General features: G+C 39.5%; 2 protein-coding genes across 10 annotated transcripts in view; one reads left to right on the top strand and one right to left on the bottom strand.

The window, feature by feature from the left end:
- Nucleotides 1-5,194, bottom strand: part of LOC113673975 (uncharacterized) — a 9,637-nt gene extending 4,443 nt beyond the window's left edge. Inside the window, exons 1-2 of one of the 3 annotated variants that reach the window (XM_089211004.1) lie at nucleotides 4,865-5,194; nucleotides 393-613 (exon numbers count right to left, since the gene is read on the bottom strand). In XM_089211004.1, the coding sequence (XP_089067130.1) occupies nucleotides 393-564 (172 nt within the window). In that variant the 5' untranslated portion in view covers nucleotides 565-613; nucleotides 4,865-5,194. Of the gene's footprint in view, nucleotides 1-392; nucleotides 614-1,424; nucleotides 2,876-4,864 lie in introns of those variants that run through there. The other 2 variants (XM_027190459.2, XM_089211006.1) reach the window with 2 other exon arrangements.
- LOC113674024 (uncharacterized) lies at nucleotides 2,841-14,370 on the top strand. 7 transcript variants are annotated; one of them, XM_027190514.2, is made up of 3 exons: nucleotides 2,841-3,013; nucleotides 3,228-3,315; nucleotides 11,530-14,370. In XM_027190514.2, exon 3 carries the CDS (start codon nucleotides 11,565-11,567, stop codon nucleotides 13,800-13,802), a length of 2,238 nt encoding a protein of 745 aa, XP_027046315.2. In that variant the 5' UTR covers nucleotides 2,841-3,013; nucleotides 3,228-3,315; nucleotides 11,530-11,564; the 3' UTR covers nucleotides 13,803-14,370. The 7 variants fall into 7 exon arrangements, with proteins under 7 accessions (XP_027046315.2, XP_089067126.1, XP_027046309.2 ...); XM_089211000.1 differs by lacking the exon at nucleotides 2,841-3,013 and having other exon boundaries at nucleotides 3,029-3,315; XM_027190508.2 differs by lacking the exons at nucleotides 2,841-3,013; nucleotides 3,228-3,315 and adding an exon at nucleotides 8,793-9,202.

Genomic DNA, 14,370 nt, shown 5'->3' with positions numbered 1-14,370 from the left:
TTAGCTTCATATTATGGCAACACCTCAAGTGAATTGAAACTAACTCAGTCTCACAGTTATTCAAAAGTGAAAAAGGAATAAAAAATTGACGCAGCAGTTAATTCAAGCAAATTTTTTTAAAAAAGCAAAAACAGGAAAAGAAAAAAAAAACACTCAATAAAAAGAATTAGGGAGAGATTTTATAAAAAGTATATTAAGGAAATTTTTGCCGCATTCGAATTTGAAGGGAAAAAAAAATTGGTTACACGAAATGACCGGTGCTTTTTTGTTTGTTTGTTTCTTTTTTCAAATCTTCCTGGGCGTATTGTCAAATATGGTAATAGTGTAGGGTGTACAATATAAACTCTTTTTCTTCTTAATATATTCAACTTCGTGCGCAATATAAAACGTACCGCTTGTGACATATTGCCACCCGATATAATGCGGCCGGTACCAGTAAGGCTGCTCGTGCCCATTCCTCGGTGCCAGAGGAGCACTTGTGGGAATGTTCGCTTGAACAGATTGTGATGTTGTCCACGAAGAAAAGCAAGGCAGTTGAAAATCAGGTGGAGGATTTTCTTCCATTTCTTGTAAAGTGCTTAAAGAGCAAATGTCACGATAACACAACGTCGTCCTGGAAGCAAAGCAAATGGAATAAAGTAATTTATTAGCAAACGACTCCGTACGAGTTTCCATCTTGGTTGGTTCATAACATAAAAACCATTTATATTTATTTCTCCATTTTGGGGGTTGCTCATCCAGTTTAAGAGACCCTAAAAATAAATTTGGAGCAACTTCAGAATACCCCGCAACTCATTTACATGTCATTGAATAAGAATAGCGTCTATTGTGTTATGCCTCGATCTTCAAAGCCTCCCGACACATAAAAGTGAGGCGGACCAAAGTTGCGGGGTATTCTGAAGTTTAGCCATTTTGTTGTCCTAACTCTGTTGTGTGTTGCCTTGCGGCTCGGCAAACATCAACCACTAGCCAACTCTATTTTTGTGATATCACGCAGCGCCATCTTGGCTCGTGCGCCACATCAAACCGTCAAGGGGCCCGTTTCTCGAAGGTCCCAGTGAGTAAACGGTCCCGGAGCCGTGTTTTAAAATCAAAATTTTAATTCTCTTTTCTTATACGACTATTCTAATACGGCTTTGGGCCCGTTTAGTCACCGGGACTTTCGAGAAACGAGCTCCAGGCTCGATGTGGTGTGCCACACCATCCAAGATGGCGCTGTGTGATATCGGTCCATCTTCTACTTCTACTAAACAAAGTTATGTTTTGACGTACTCCACTATAGAAAGTTACTTTACACTAAGTTATGTTAGTTTTCCTGAGCGTAAAGCGTTAGTAGATGTAACAACGTACAATCGTCTTTTGGAAGAAGAAGTTTATCTAACATCTTCGAAAGTGTTAGATACACAATTCGGCGCACTTCTTACCTTAAAAACCCATGTTGCACGACTGTAGAACATGAAGATACGAGATTTAATGTAACGTCAGAGCTTTCACCCGTCACATTGTGCAGGTTTGACGAGACTAACGACATCAATTCTGATATGTACGCGTTCTATTTGGGGTGTAAATTCACCTGGAAATCTAAATTAACGGATTGGAACATTATCTTGGAGAGGCGTATTGCGCAGGATATATCAAACGTGCAGTAATCGTTTTCTTTCACACATGCTGTAAGAAGGTATTGCTCGAAGGAATTCACACTTCCATCTCTGCGGGTAGCGCCTTCTTCACGACCCAATCAGAAGGTGTGATGATCATTGCCGCAATATTTCCCAAGTGTTAGAACTAATTGATCAATCCAATTTGTATACTATTAGATGGCGAAACCTTTGGTGGTTTCGCAATTGTGTTACTCAGGATATGTGTAACAGTGATGAAATCTTCCGATTTACGTCCTTGAGTTACCGCAATGATTTGATTGTGCTCGGGGCACTTATTTACTTTTGGTGCCTAGAGGGAGAGCTCTTATTTGAAAGAGGGCGCTTATGAACAGGGTGCTTCACTCTGTTTTGAGAACCAGCAGAATGTACGAAACAAAGCGTCGTTGTTTGCTTGGAAATGAGTCAAGAAGACTGCAAAACAAAGTAAAAAACAACTTGTTAATTTTCCGCCATGGGTCTTTTCAATGACCATAACGACCAGCGAGGTCATTCGTTTGAAGGAATTTTGCACTCACATTAGCATTATAGTCGAGAGACTGTGACGTAGACCAGTGTTTTTCCAGGAACTAAAAAGGAGATAAACCAAGGTTGATATTTTAAATGAACTTGTACTCGTACGGTGCTATCGCTGAAAATCGCAGTTATTGACGCTTGATGAAAATGAAAATATTTGCAAAGGAATTTTGTACCTTCCTCTAATTACGACGTTTTCAATGCTTTTCAAATCGCTCCTTTTATTTTGCAAGACCGGAAGTGTCTCCACGGGTAGACCATGACATTTAGATGCGTAAGTATGAAGAAATCCATGCCACGGTGATCATAGGATTACGAGCAAACCACTCATAGGTAATTTGGTAGTATCAACTAAGTTGGTGATTAAGAGTTTCAAAGCTGTCGTTTCGAGCGTTAGCCCTTCGGCATAGCTCTGACCAAATTACCTTGTTGTACTCTCCCATCGACACAACACCAAAGCTTTTGAGAAACTAACCCCGTGTCCAACTCATTCACATAGCGCGCTTATTCTTTTACTGTTGTCGTAATGAGAAGCGACGAGAGGTAAGAATGCTCGTTAAAAAGCGAGTGTAAGAGCTAGCGATGTTAGTGTGAGATGAAAATACTTTTCGGACCTTTAAAGCACCAGGACAGTACGTGACCCCTGAAGTGTCTTACCGCTGATGCTTCCTGCGTGACTAATCACTCAGTCGGTAATCATCAGACCGTTGTATGAAGCCATTGTATATAAAGCCGTTACAAATCATTGCCGGAAACCGAATCTGCCCAATAGCTTTCATCCAAGGTGAAAAGATTTCCTGAAGCTTCAGGAACTTATTATTGCGTGCAATTTCCAACTGGTGAGTCGACACGTTTTCTCGTATGTTCGTGAAACCTTACGAGTAGATTTGATTCTCAAGATATCCTATATTTAGTCTATACAATTGCGCTTTTGTGCTGTAGAAAGCGAAATCACGAGCAGTCAAATGGAGTTATTGTTGACCCAGGAATAGAAAGATGGCGAACAGAAATGGTAATTCTTCTGAAAATAGCTTCAATATCCCCATTCCACAGAGCGAACTCTACCAGAGAAGTACCCCAAACGAAAGTACCGTCAATGTGAGTGGTGTTACGCGCAGCAAGAAATTTAGCTACGTACTCGGTAAGTTGAATTTTAAGCACGTGCGATTGGATATAATTATTACCATCTCCGGTTCGGTGGCGATAAAGAAAGACTGGAGTTAAAATAACGACGCTTTTGACTTTCAGCTCTTAAAATACCATAATAGCTATCAATCTGATCAGCGCACGTAGTCACAGAGCTTGGCAACTTCATCTATATTCAACGCCAACATTTTAGGGCTATTTTCATCAATCGTTCACTTGTGTGTCGCAATTTTTTTCCTGGTCGAGTTAAACATGAACAAAATGATAACTGAAGTCATATCACAAAGCCAGGATTTGAAGGCGATTTTGAGCAATCGTTCTCTTGTGCGTTGCAATTGTAACCCGGATGGGTTGCACATATTTCACGGAAGCGAAGCAGATCACAAAATGAGCTTTATACGCTACCCTTTATTAGTCTCCTAATACATGCGGTAGTCAAGACTTTTTTTAGCCTTATATCATTTTATACATGATATTGATCTTAGATTAAGGGTTTGTACGTGGTCCCTTGAATCTTAACAGCGTCGCGATATGAGGTGAGGATCTCATTTGGCCTAATACGAATTGAAAACAAATATCAGAGTATATTTTTTGTGTGTGTATGTGCGAACTTAGAACTAACTAAAACGAATTAAAGATAATTCCAATTCAGAAGAGGTGTATTACGGCCTATTTCAGCCCCAGGGTGAGAGATACTCGTATGTCGCAATTTTTTTCTTGGTCGAGTTAAACATGAACAAAATGATAGCTGAAGTCATATCTCAAAGCCTGAAGGCGATTTTGAGTAATCGTTCGCTTGTGTGTTGCAATTTTTACCCCGGACGGGTTGAACATATTTCTCGGAAGCGAAGCAGGACATAAAATGAGCTATATACGCCACCCCTTATTAATCTCTCAATACGTGCAGTAGTCAAGTTAAACCAAAACATACCGTTTTCCACTCGCGTTTTCAGAAATGGTTTTGGAAAGCTCTTCTTGTCTTAGCGGTATATGTTTACTCAGTCACGCCAAAATTGAACGCAAAGAATTCGTTCTAAATAACGAAATTTCAACGACTTCAAAGCTAATAATAATACTAATAAAAAATATTAAATTCAAAAACTCAGTTCCAAATAACTTAAACCCGACACAACCTCTCTCGCTACGTTACTATGTGCCGTGGTTCGACGGTGCGTCAATTGGGGATGATCTTGATCACATGGCTTTGTTGAATTTAATGAAGTGCTCATAACCCTCTCCTTATTTTATAATATTATAACTTCAAAATAACTTGTCTTCATGTACATGTGCCTCCTTGATTTGGGTATTTTCATTCGCTCTGACGAAGGGCTGGGGGTGAAAAGTCAGCTTTAGAAACTCTTTGGGGTGGCCAATATAAAGTATCGATTCTGTTGATATAAACAACTGAAATTATCGCGTATTTGCAGTTGACTCAGAAAAGTGAATCAGGATTTCATATCTCGGGTTTACCTTTTCTCAGAGATATCACTTCAGCTTAGATTACGGGAATATGGGGAGGCTGGAGTAAAATATGATCAACTCACTTGATTCACGTTGGGGAAGCAGCTTGTTTGCAGCTCCCAGATCTGTAGATCTATAGCAAATATTGTACTGTGGCTGTTGTGGTAGAGATCGTTGTATTCTCCTCGTGAATCCAAATCAAAATTTAACGTGAAATTGAAGTTGGTCATGATTCATGATTAGGAACCAATAACGAGATTTTGACGTGGATCGGGTATTTGGGTTTCTACAAGCACGTGCACACTCAGCATAAAGTTGTAAAAGTAGCGACCGTCGTGGAAAATTTCCTAAAAACTGAAAGTTTAGCAGCCTTTGCTTTTGTTTTCGCTTTTGGGGTATTGTCATCATTCAGTAGCAAAGCCTTGCCTATTTTAAGGTCATTCTAATGTATGCAGATATCGTCTAGGAGTGCTAACGAAAATGCTGGAAATTCACACAAGATACTCCAAAAATAGACACGACACAACTCAAGAGAATATCAACACAACATTCATCGGACTGCGGTTAAATATGGAAACATACCCATATTTTTATCAAGTGAAAACAGGTTACCTTCAAACACGTTAGGTTTTATTCATGCACTAGTTTTTATTGTTATGTTTATGTAGGTTTATCATAAATCAAATTATTGCCTCGTCGCTCTGACTCTGGTCGTAACGGCAGTGAAATACGTTTTTTGGTAAATTTGCTCGCTTCAACAGTATGATAACATTCTATTTTGATTTGTTATCAATCAAACAATTGTTGCGTGACATTAACTCCATTGTGACTAAGAACAGTCATTTTATTTATTTCGTCGAAAAAGAAATGTTATTTTGGTTAAATACACTATTATTTGCGTCCATCTTTGCAGCATGACAAATTCACCTCAAAGTTTCACTTTCAAGCGTTGAACAAACAGCAAGTGATGTTCACATGGTGCTTGAAGAGTTATGAATTGCTTGACAAAGCCGTCAACTTTTGATAGCAAACGATAACATAACCCAAAATATCCTCTACGTTTTGAGTTTTGATACGTCACGATAGGTTCGTCACACTTCATGCACGCAAATATGGAAGTAAAATCGAGAACCAACTGCTGTTTGTGAAATAAGATCGACTCCCACGTCGCTAAACTCTGGGAGTGAGGTTCAAGAAACGTAACCTCCGCATAGCGCGTTAAAATCTCTTGTCTCTTTTACTTTTTTTTCACTCGCGCAACGGACTTCCCCGAAAAAAGGGACTGCCAGTAGTTTACAAGTCATCGAAAGTTGAGAGCAACTGACTAGTTAATAAGATTAAAATTTTTGGTAGGTGTGATTTTTTAAGATAAGACTACATTTTTTGGAGGTGTGAATTTTTTTAGCTGATAACTTAACGCAAATTCTATCATGAACGTAACCAGATGCAAATTTACCTACATGAAATATCAGTCATTAACCAGACGCATGACAACTGTAATAACCTCTTGATCACACATTTTCGATAGATAAATTAGTTGAAGGAAATTCCATTTCATACAGTTGACTCCCGTTAATTGGAACATGCATGGGAAAGATTCGAGTCGTCTAGACTACGAGCAGTATCTCCTTGTCGGAGAAGTCAGTCGTGCGAGTAAATACAACAGGAAAAAATACAATTTGATGTTAGTGCCGAACTCTGGGAGTGAGGTTTAAGAAACGTAGCCCCGCGCAGCGCCCTAAAATCACTGAACCCCTTAAATTTTTTTTTTCGACTCACGCGACGGACTTCGCCGAAAAAAAGGACTGCTATTAGTTTACAAGTCATCGAAAGTTCAGAGCAACCTACTAGTGATAAGATTATGTCGGTGTTTCCTGTATGTATTTCTATTAGTGCGGTCTACAGTTGATGATAGAGATTAGAGAAGTCTAGCGGAAATGTAAATTTTTAAGAAAGAGTTTTGCAGCTGAAAGCTTTAAAAATACACAGTGCATTGAAGCTAATACTTCAAAACAAAAAACCAACGAACCTGATTTGAATCGAAAGTCTGCTTTTTTTTTTAAGCAAAACCAAAATACTAAAGACTAAAAAATGAAAAAAAGGCAGAAGAGACGGGAGACAAGGACGTTGAGGAGAAATTCATTGTTCTAGACAACAGTACAGTCACGACTTGTCGTAATTCGACGTGTAAAGAGTAAAATTGTGCGGAAACTGACCTCGAAAATACGAAAATTACTTTGGGGAAGCCTAAGGTTCACAAGTTATTCAGGGTAAAGTTACTATAAATTAGCTGGGATTTCCATCGAAAAATATTTTGGGTGTTCGCAGTTGACCACGCCTGTAATAATTTGATCCTAATTAATCAAGTTCTGTGGTGGCACGGATCAATCGAATTTTTGAACTTTGCTCAAATCTTTCATATAAATTGAAACGATTGCCCCAAAGCTAACCCTGATTGGTACTTGAACCAAAAAAAACATTGGTATCGTTTTCGTTGCTTTTCCAGCATAACGTACACTATTCCTTCATGGTCTTCTTAACGTTTTGCTCATGTTTTTTTCTCCTTTCAAGCCCATTTTTTTGGTCGATAAAACAAATGCAGGTCAGCCTTGGAGCAAACAATTCACTAGGGGCAAGCCGGGTTTGTTTGAAGTGTAGCTACATGATAAATATGTCTCGCGAATGAACACTCTCTCCACGTAAAGATCAGCAGATGGAAAAATGGTGATATAAAATGGCTCACAGGACAAACCACTCGCGCTGGACGGGGTTCGTGTAATGTTTATAAACAGATAGAATTGTCTCGTGAGAGTACATTGCCTTCCGACGCGTGACGATCAAACGGAAATGTGGTGACACCAAATAGCTCAATGAACAAAATACATGATGTATTGAAAGCTGGCAACACGGGTTTGAGTGAACAGTGTATCTTAAGCACTTCTGGTAGAGATTCAAAGCGGCTAATGATAACAATGACAATGACAATAATAATAATATCAATAATAACAATTATAAGTAATGGTAAAAGGACTGAGTGGAGTCCAATTCGGTCTGTAATCATACTCGTGATAAACAATAGGAACTTCCGCTGCGGTCGTCCGATTTTGTTGTCACTCGTATGATTACAGACCGAATTGGTCGACACAAAGTCTTATTATCAATCAATCATAACAATTATAATTTCCGAGAAAAGAAGAATAACCCAGTTACGCACGATCAAAGGGACAATTTACAAGGGAGGCGTAAATTTTTTTGTGGTTGTTATTAGTTAATTCAAACGACAACTTTGAATGTGATTGGCATTTTGAACTTTCCGATAACGAACTTTCCGATAACGAACTTTCCGATGACGAACTTTCCGATAACAACTTGGCATGTGAATTAGTGGAGAATAGGAGTTTTTTTAAACCAGTCGCAATTGAGGAAATTGTAATTTTAAAACTGTAATAATAAGAATAATAATAAACAGGTGTAGCTCATTTAGAGGAGCCTATCCGTTCTCCTATGTCAAAAAAAAAGGATTCCAAAAATTGCTTTATAGTTATGCTAAACAAATTATTGGAATTGACCAGGACTCAGAAAACACGTAGTTGAAGTTGGAGGTAGAAGCCAAAAAGAATCGTCGCAATTGGCACGCTGTGTAACCATACAAAATTCAACCCTTACACCGATCTGAGACAAGCGGAGAGGAAATCACGTTATTTTTTCTTGTGGTTATCCCATCAGAGGTATAACCCCCTCACGCGTCGATCAGAGAGAAAAATGTAGAAGATGCAAAACAGCTGAATTGAATTACAGCAAAGATGCTTTTTTATCGAAGAGAAATTTTAATTAAAATGCTGTTTACGTCGTTGCAGGCGGATGCCATGTATTGATTAAAAAACAGAAAAGACGGCAAAAAAACTTTCCCTTATCAATTTGAAAAAACAAAGCTCAGTAATTTCAAGAAAATTAAAGGAGTGCCCCTCCCTCATGACATTTCAAAGATGTATCTCGTGGCGAACATAGGGCAAAATATGAGATCATAAGATCATCTAATAAAGAGAAATTCTACACAGTAAATAACTTTGCACGCGCTTGTCACGTTAAAGCAGGAAAATTTGAATAGTTTTGATTTAAATTCTATATCAGTAATGGTGTTCAATGGCACATCGTTTACAAATTTTGTTCATTTGGTCGAAACTTCTCCTTTCCGTTCCGGATGCCTGTGGATCATCTGCTGCTCGATTTTCTTTCTACAACCTCGGTTTTGGTAACGCCTTAATTGTTCGGAACATCAGGTACTTGTTAGCAGGACTTCCAGCGAGAGGAAAAGAAACAATTTCACTCCTTTGCAACTGTGTGAAGTCACTGGTTTCATTTTTAGAGCTGGTCAGTGTGCTGTAAGAAAGTCCTTGTGTCAATGCAAGAATATGTAGTAGGTCAGTTTGTGCCTGAAAATATTGTTTCATTTTTAACATAGGATCTTTTGCAAGCTACTTCTCTAAACTGGTCAGAACTTTCTTGTTCGTTTTGTTTAAAATTCTAAGCTTTCTGGACTAAACATGGTCGACGGGAAAAATGAGTAAATGCCGCGCCCCCTCCCTTTCCCCGTATATTTTCACTCTATGGCTTGGATGGTTTTTAGAGGAAAAAGGCCTGCGACTAAAAATATTTAACGGCTTTCGGCCGGTAAAGGTTCATTTAAAATGAAACGAATTATGGAGTTTATTTGGGAAAGAACTTTTTAATAAAAGTCACATATTCCCCTCCACATCCAGTCCAATTTTATCAGACCAGAAAAAGTTATTCGTTGAAGCCTTAAAATTGATTACGTTTGCTTTCCTAAAAATTATCATGAAATGAAATAACAGTTTCTCGGCCTTACAATATCGATATGCTGTCAAGAAGAATAGTAAAGAGGAGAAAGGAAATTATCAATCTGGGGCGAGATATTTCTTGATTTAACACCAAATGTCTCGGAGCCAAAATCATACGGAATACCACGTTACTGTAGACATACTTATGTTTGGAAAAACATCACGGGACTGCGCGTTACAAGATATCCGCTTAAAACAGGTTATCTTTCCCAGAAATGGCCTGTAGCCAGCCCCTCTTCATATCATGCCCCCGCCTATTATCATTTATTTGTGGTTTAACCTTTTACACCTTAATATCAGATTGCATGTTCTCCATACTTTTCTGTATACATTCCCTTTGGTCGTGACAATGAGAATTTGGTTAACAATCCAAACTGTGTTAGGTTAGTCATCAATTCCGTTATTCTCGTGATTTTGATAAATGATTCAGCAGTATTACTATTGGGAGAAATTAGACACTGGTCCCTCGTGGTTTTTAAAGGGTTTAAGTACAAAGGTCTGACGTTCGGTTACTCATGAGGAATCGGAATTTTCTTTGTCTCACGCTCGTCACAAGACGGAAAAAATCTTCCTTTGCAGCATCACACGACTCTCATATGATGGCAATTATATTTCGCTCTCTCTCTCTTCGCCTTGGAAAAAAATCGGAAAGTTAAGCATAATATTTCCGGGGAAAAACGATAAAACTGAGCTCTTGCCGAATATCTGCTCTCAGCCGATTTTATACGGAGAGGAAATATTTGCGTTAGACGTGAGAAAGAGATACTAGTTGCTACTTTCCTCTAGGCTTGATCAAAGAATTACACGAAAAGTGAGTGAAATAAGACCTCATTTTCGCCTTTGTCTTAGACGCAATTTTTAAACGCAGTGTTTTGTGCCGGAGCATGTTATGTATCAAGGAACACAAAGCATGTTTAAACATCCAAAGTTATACACGTGCAACCTTTGTTGGATCACAAAGAAAGAACAGATACTCAGTTAATAATTGAAAAACATCGCTTTCGTCTTTGTTCCACCTCCACCGACGCCGCCAAGTTAAAAGAAAAAACTCAGCTGTCCGTTGCTGCAATTCATACTTCCAACGGTCTCCGAAAAAAAGTCTTCGGTACGTACAAAGATCATCGTCTCTTCCTTAAACGTTCAGAGTAAAGGAAAGCGGATTAAACGTTCGACGTGGACGAAATTTTTGGCTCTTCTCGCTTTTTCTTAGTGCTTAAATTAGATTTGACATTTTTCATGCAAACACGTTACAGTCGAGGGGAAGAGGTTTGTATGCCAAAAATGTACCTTTCTATACTGAATTTGATGATGGCTGGTGGACTCAGAAATGTCCGTTTTATCTCTGTAAGAGTACAGGATTGGTTTGGCTTTGATAGAAAGGAATTTTGCTCAACATTGCAGATCGCCTGGCTGTCGACGATTCTACATATTTCGAGAGAACTTTAATCCGTCTGTAGCATCTTTGGGTAAATTTTAATGTAGAAACTTAAACAGCACTTACTTAGAGGAAAAATTTGGAAACAATGGCTTAGTTCCCTACGATAACTTTGGAATCGCGCATTTTCTTGGGTTTCAGGACACTGTTCTTTAATTACAGTAAAGCTGTAAGCCGTAATTGGTAATTAGCATATTAAATAACTTGTGTAAACTGTGTACTAGTCACTTTAGGATACTTTTGTTAGAGCTCTTGTATGAATCACGACTCCACTTCATTGCCTTAAATCACCTACACACAGCGTTACAATAGTATTTCTCTCCTAGAGTTATATTATATTGGGCTGGAACCTTAGCAGCCTTTTTGAAGGTTTTTCTTTAGGGAGTCTCCTATTCACTTGAACCCCAAATCATGCTGATGAAAGAGTCTAATAAATGTGCGCCTTTGTTTTCAGAGCCTAAACAAAGTTTGGCGCGGACAGCTGGACACATGGATTTAAGTCACCTTCCTCTTGTGGGCCAGTCATTCTCAGTTCCTCGAGATGTTTTCGAAGAGGCTCTGGCATCTCAAATTTCCGCTTCAATATCGACGTCTTCTGCGCCTGAAATCACGCGTTCGTTTCTGGATAATTCAGATGCTACTGCCGCTCGTGACATGTATCATTGTATTCCACGGCGTCGTCGATCGTCCGGTGAATCCTCCATCAGCGAGCTCAGTGAATGTGAAGCTAAGCGGCCTCGCCTATCAGCAGCTAACTCCGTCTCCGCGCAAATATACGCTCAGGAAATTGAAAGCCAAAATCATAAACGCGAAATTATGAAGCAATTGGTTTTTGAAAGAATTGATCGCACGAAAGAAAACATAGCGTGGATGCTGAAAATGCAGCGTATGCGGGAACTCCTTCAGTACTATGAGATGTCCGAGAATGGTTCAACCCTCAGTCAAAAAAGCAACAGTCAAGGAAATGAACTTCACCATCGCTCTCCTTCGACGCTAACTAATGAAGAACACCATGAAATTGCTATTTCATCCCGTGAAGAGAATTACCCCAGATCAGTCACACTGAAAAGAATTTGTCATGCTTCAGATACAATCCAAAGAGCCACCAGCCATGGAAACCGTCTAAAGCATTTGCCACCGTCTGCACAGAGAATGCGCCGGGTACCTGGCATCAACGTGGTATTGGATCCGACCCTGCAAGGCGAACAAAACGTTGGTTACTTTTGCAAGTCTTACGATGGACTTGCATGGGACCACCAAACCCTTCCTAGAATTGTTGCTGTCCATTCTGTAACAAAACACACATCGGTAAACGCTAGGAATATCGAACGTGCCCCTCCTTCCAAGCCAGCTGCTGCTACGCAGATCCCATCAACGTCCAACACTGTTGGAATGTCAGATTATTCAGCAAAGTCTCAGGAAACCCACATGCATCCCCTAGTCACGAGCCTGCAGTGTGACACCAGAAGAGGAACTTCTGTTTCTTCTGACTCACAAGATCACGATGAAGTTGAAGTCAAAATTGTAAAAGTTTGTCCTCGTGAGACTCACCGTTCAAGAAGCGTACAAAAGAGATGCCGGGAAACAAGCATTACAAATCGCACCGAATATGCAAATAGAGGAATGGAGCGTCCATTCAAAGGAGGATGTGTAAATGGTCCGTTCATCGCAAAGCCTACTGTCGCTGCAGGCTATGGTAACCACTCAGGACATTCTTATGGATGCAATAGCCGAATAGAAAGAACACGTGCTGATTCAGAGATTTACCTAAGTGGTCCTCCCTCGTACCTGCCAGTTCTTGACAATTCAGAGATAGACCAACTGAAGAAACAGAAAGCACCGCCACCCGTGTCGGCAGGGGAACGTCGAAACCGCAGTCCCGATTCACCAAAGCTTACAAAAACTATACCAGAGATCAGTGCAAAAATCATCGAGACTCGAGAGAGGATTAAAACTGAAACCATCAAGTGGAAGAAGATGTTACTGTATAAGGTGGAGAAGCGATTGATTCGGAAGTTAAGACGGGTTGAGAAAGAAACGGGTGAAAAGACAGAGGTGGAGGAGTTGCGAGAGGAGGAGGCTCCAGCGCGAGTTCCAAAGAAGGAGAGGAGGCGAAAGGGCCAAAGCTTGCAAAAACGAAGCACCACTATGGATAGCGCGACAGATAGCGTGACGGATGAGGATGAGGCCAAAAAATCCCCTGGGAGTGACGCTTTAGGACATTTTTCTGAAGCAGAAGAAAGAAAAGAGTCGGTTGATGTGCGAGTGGAAGCTGCACGAGACCAAGAACACGAGCAAGAGGGCATTTTTCCATCGACTGAAAGTAAAAAAGAAGAAAAACCCGCCATGGCCAGCTACTACCATAATGCTAAAGACCCCAGTACGAAAAACGGAGACTGCGTGACAAACGAACCATGTCAAGAAACAAATCCCTCTATCAACCTAGAGAGATTGTGTACAAAGAAAGGCTTGAATATTGGAGGCGCTGAACACGTCCAAACTTGCACAGCGGAAAGGAACACGGACTCTCGATTATCAGAATTCAGACATGACAAACAAAAGTCGCCACAAGATTTCCAAACTGAAAAGTATTGCGTGACAAAGAATTTGAACTCATTACACAGTGGACTTCAAAATTGTACAAAAGAAGTACATAAAACGAAAGCAGCGGCTGTAAGTTGCGAGAGAAATATATGGGCAATACTTAGAGGGGACGGAAATTTCTGATATTATATTGTAATTGAACGCTTTCGAGAACTTTTTCAAATAATTTCGTGCAGAAGTAACAGGATTACGTTAGGTTATGGTGCAAATTTTTGACTGAAAATAAGACACACAAAGGAGACGATGATATCAACATATATTTATTTCAATCTTAAAATTTTCAATTTCCCTGATTGTGATTGGTTTAAAAATTCTCATTTCCGGCACCAATTCACTTGCCAAGTTGTTATCGGGCAGTTTATCATCGAACAATTTAGTAAGCCAATAACATTCAAAGTTGTAGTTTAAATCAACCAATCGCATTTAAAGTCGTAGCTTATATCAACCAATCACAACACTAAACAATTTAAGCCTCCTTTGTCAGTCTTTTAATGCAAATTGTAAAAAAATGAGGGAAAAAATGAGAGAGGTTTGCAAGTGATCGGTCGAGACCCTAGCGGCTGAAAAATGATGCCCAATTTATTGAGATTGATCCATCGACATTGTTCATCTTAAATCCTACAGGTTTTTCTACGAATGTGAGTTTTACAACTTCAAATATTTATGATCAATAAATCATGTTTAATTTCAA

The sequence above is a fragment of the Pocillopora damicornis genome, chromosome 6 (assembly GCF_964200805.1).
Source record: "Pocillopora damicornis chromosome 6, jaPocDami1.2, whole genome shotgun sequence".
In the NCBI taxonomy this organism is placed as follows: Eukaryota; Metazoa; Cnidaria; class Anthozoa; order Scleractinia; family Pocilloporidae; genus Pocillopora; species Pocillopora damicornis.
The sequence above is the reverse complement of the archived record's forward strand: the minus strand, read 5'-3'. Positions and strand labels throughout refer to the sequence as shown.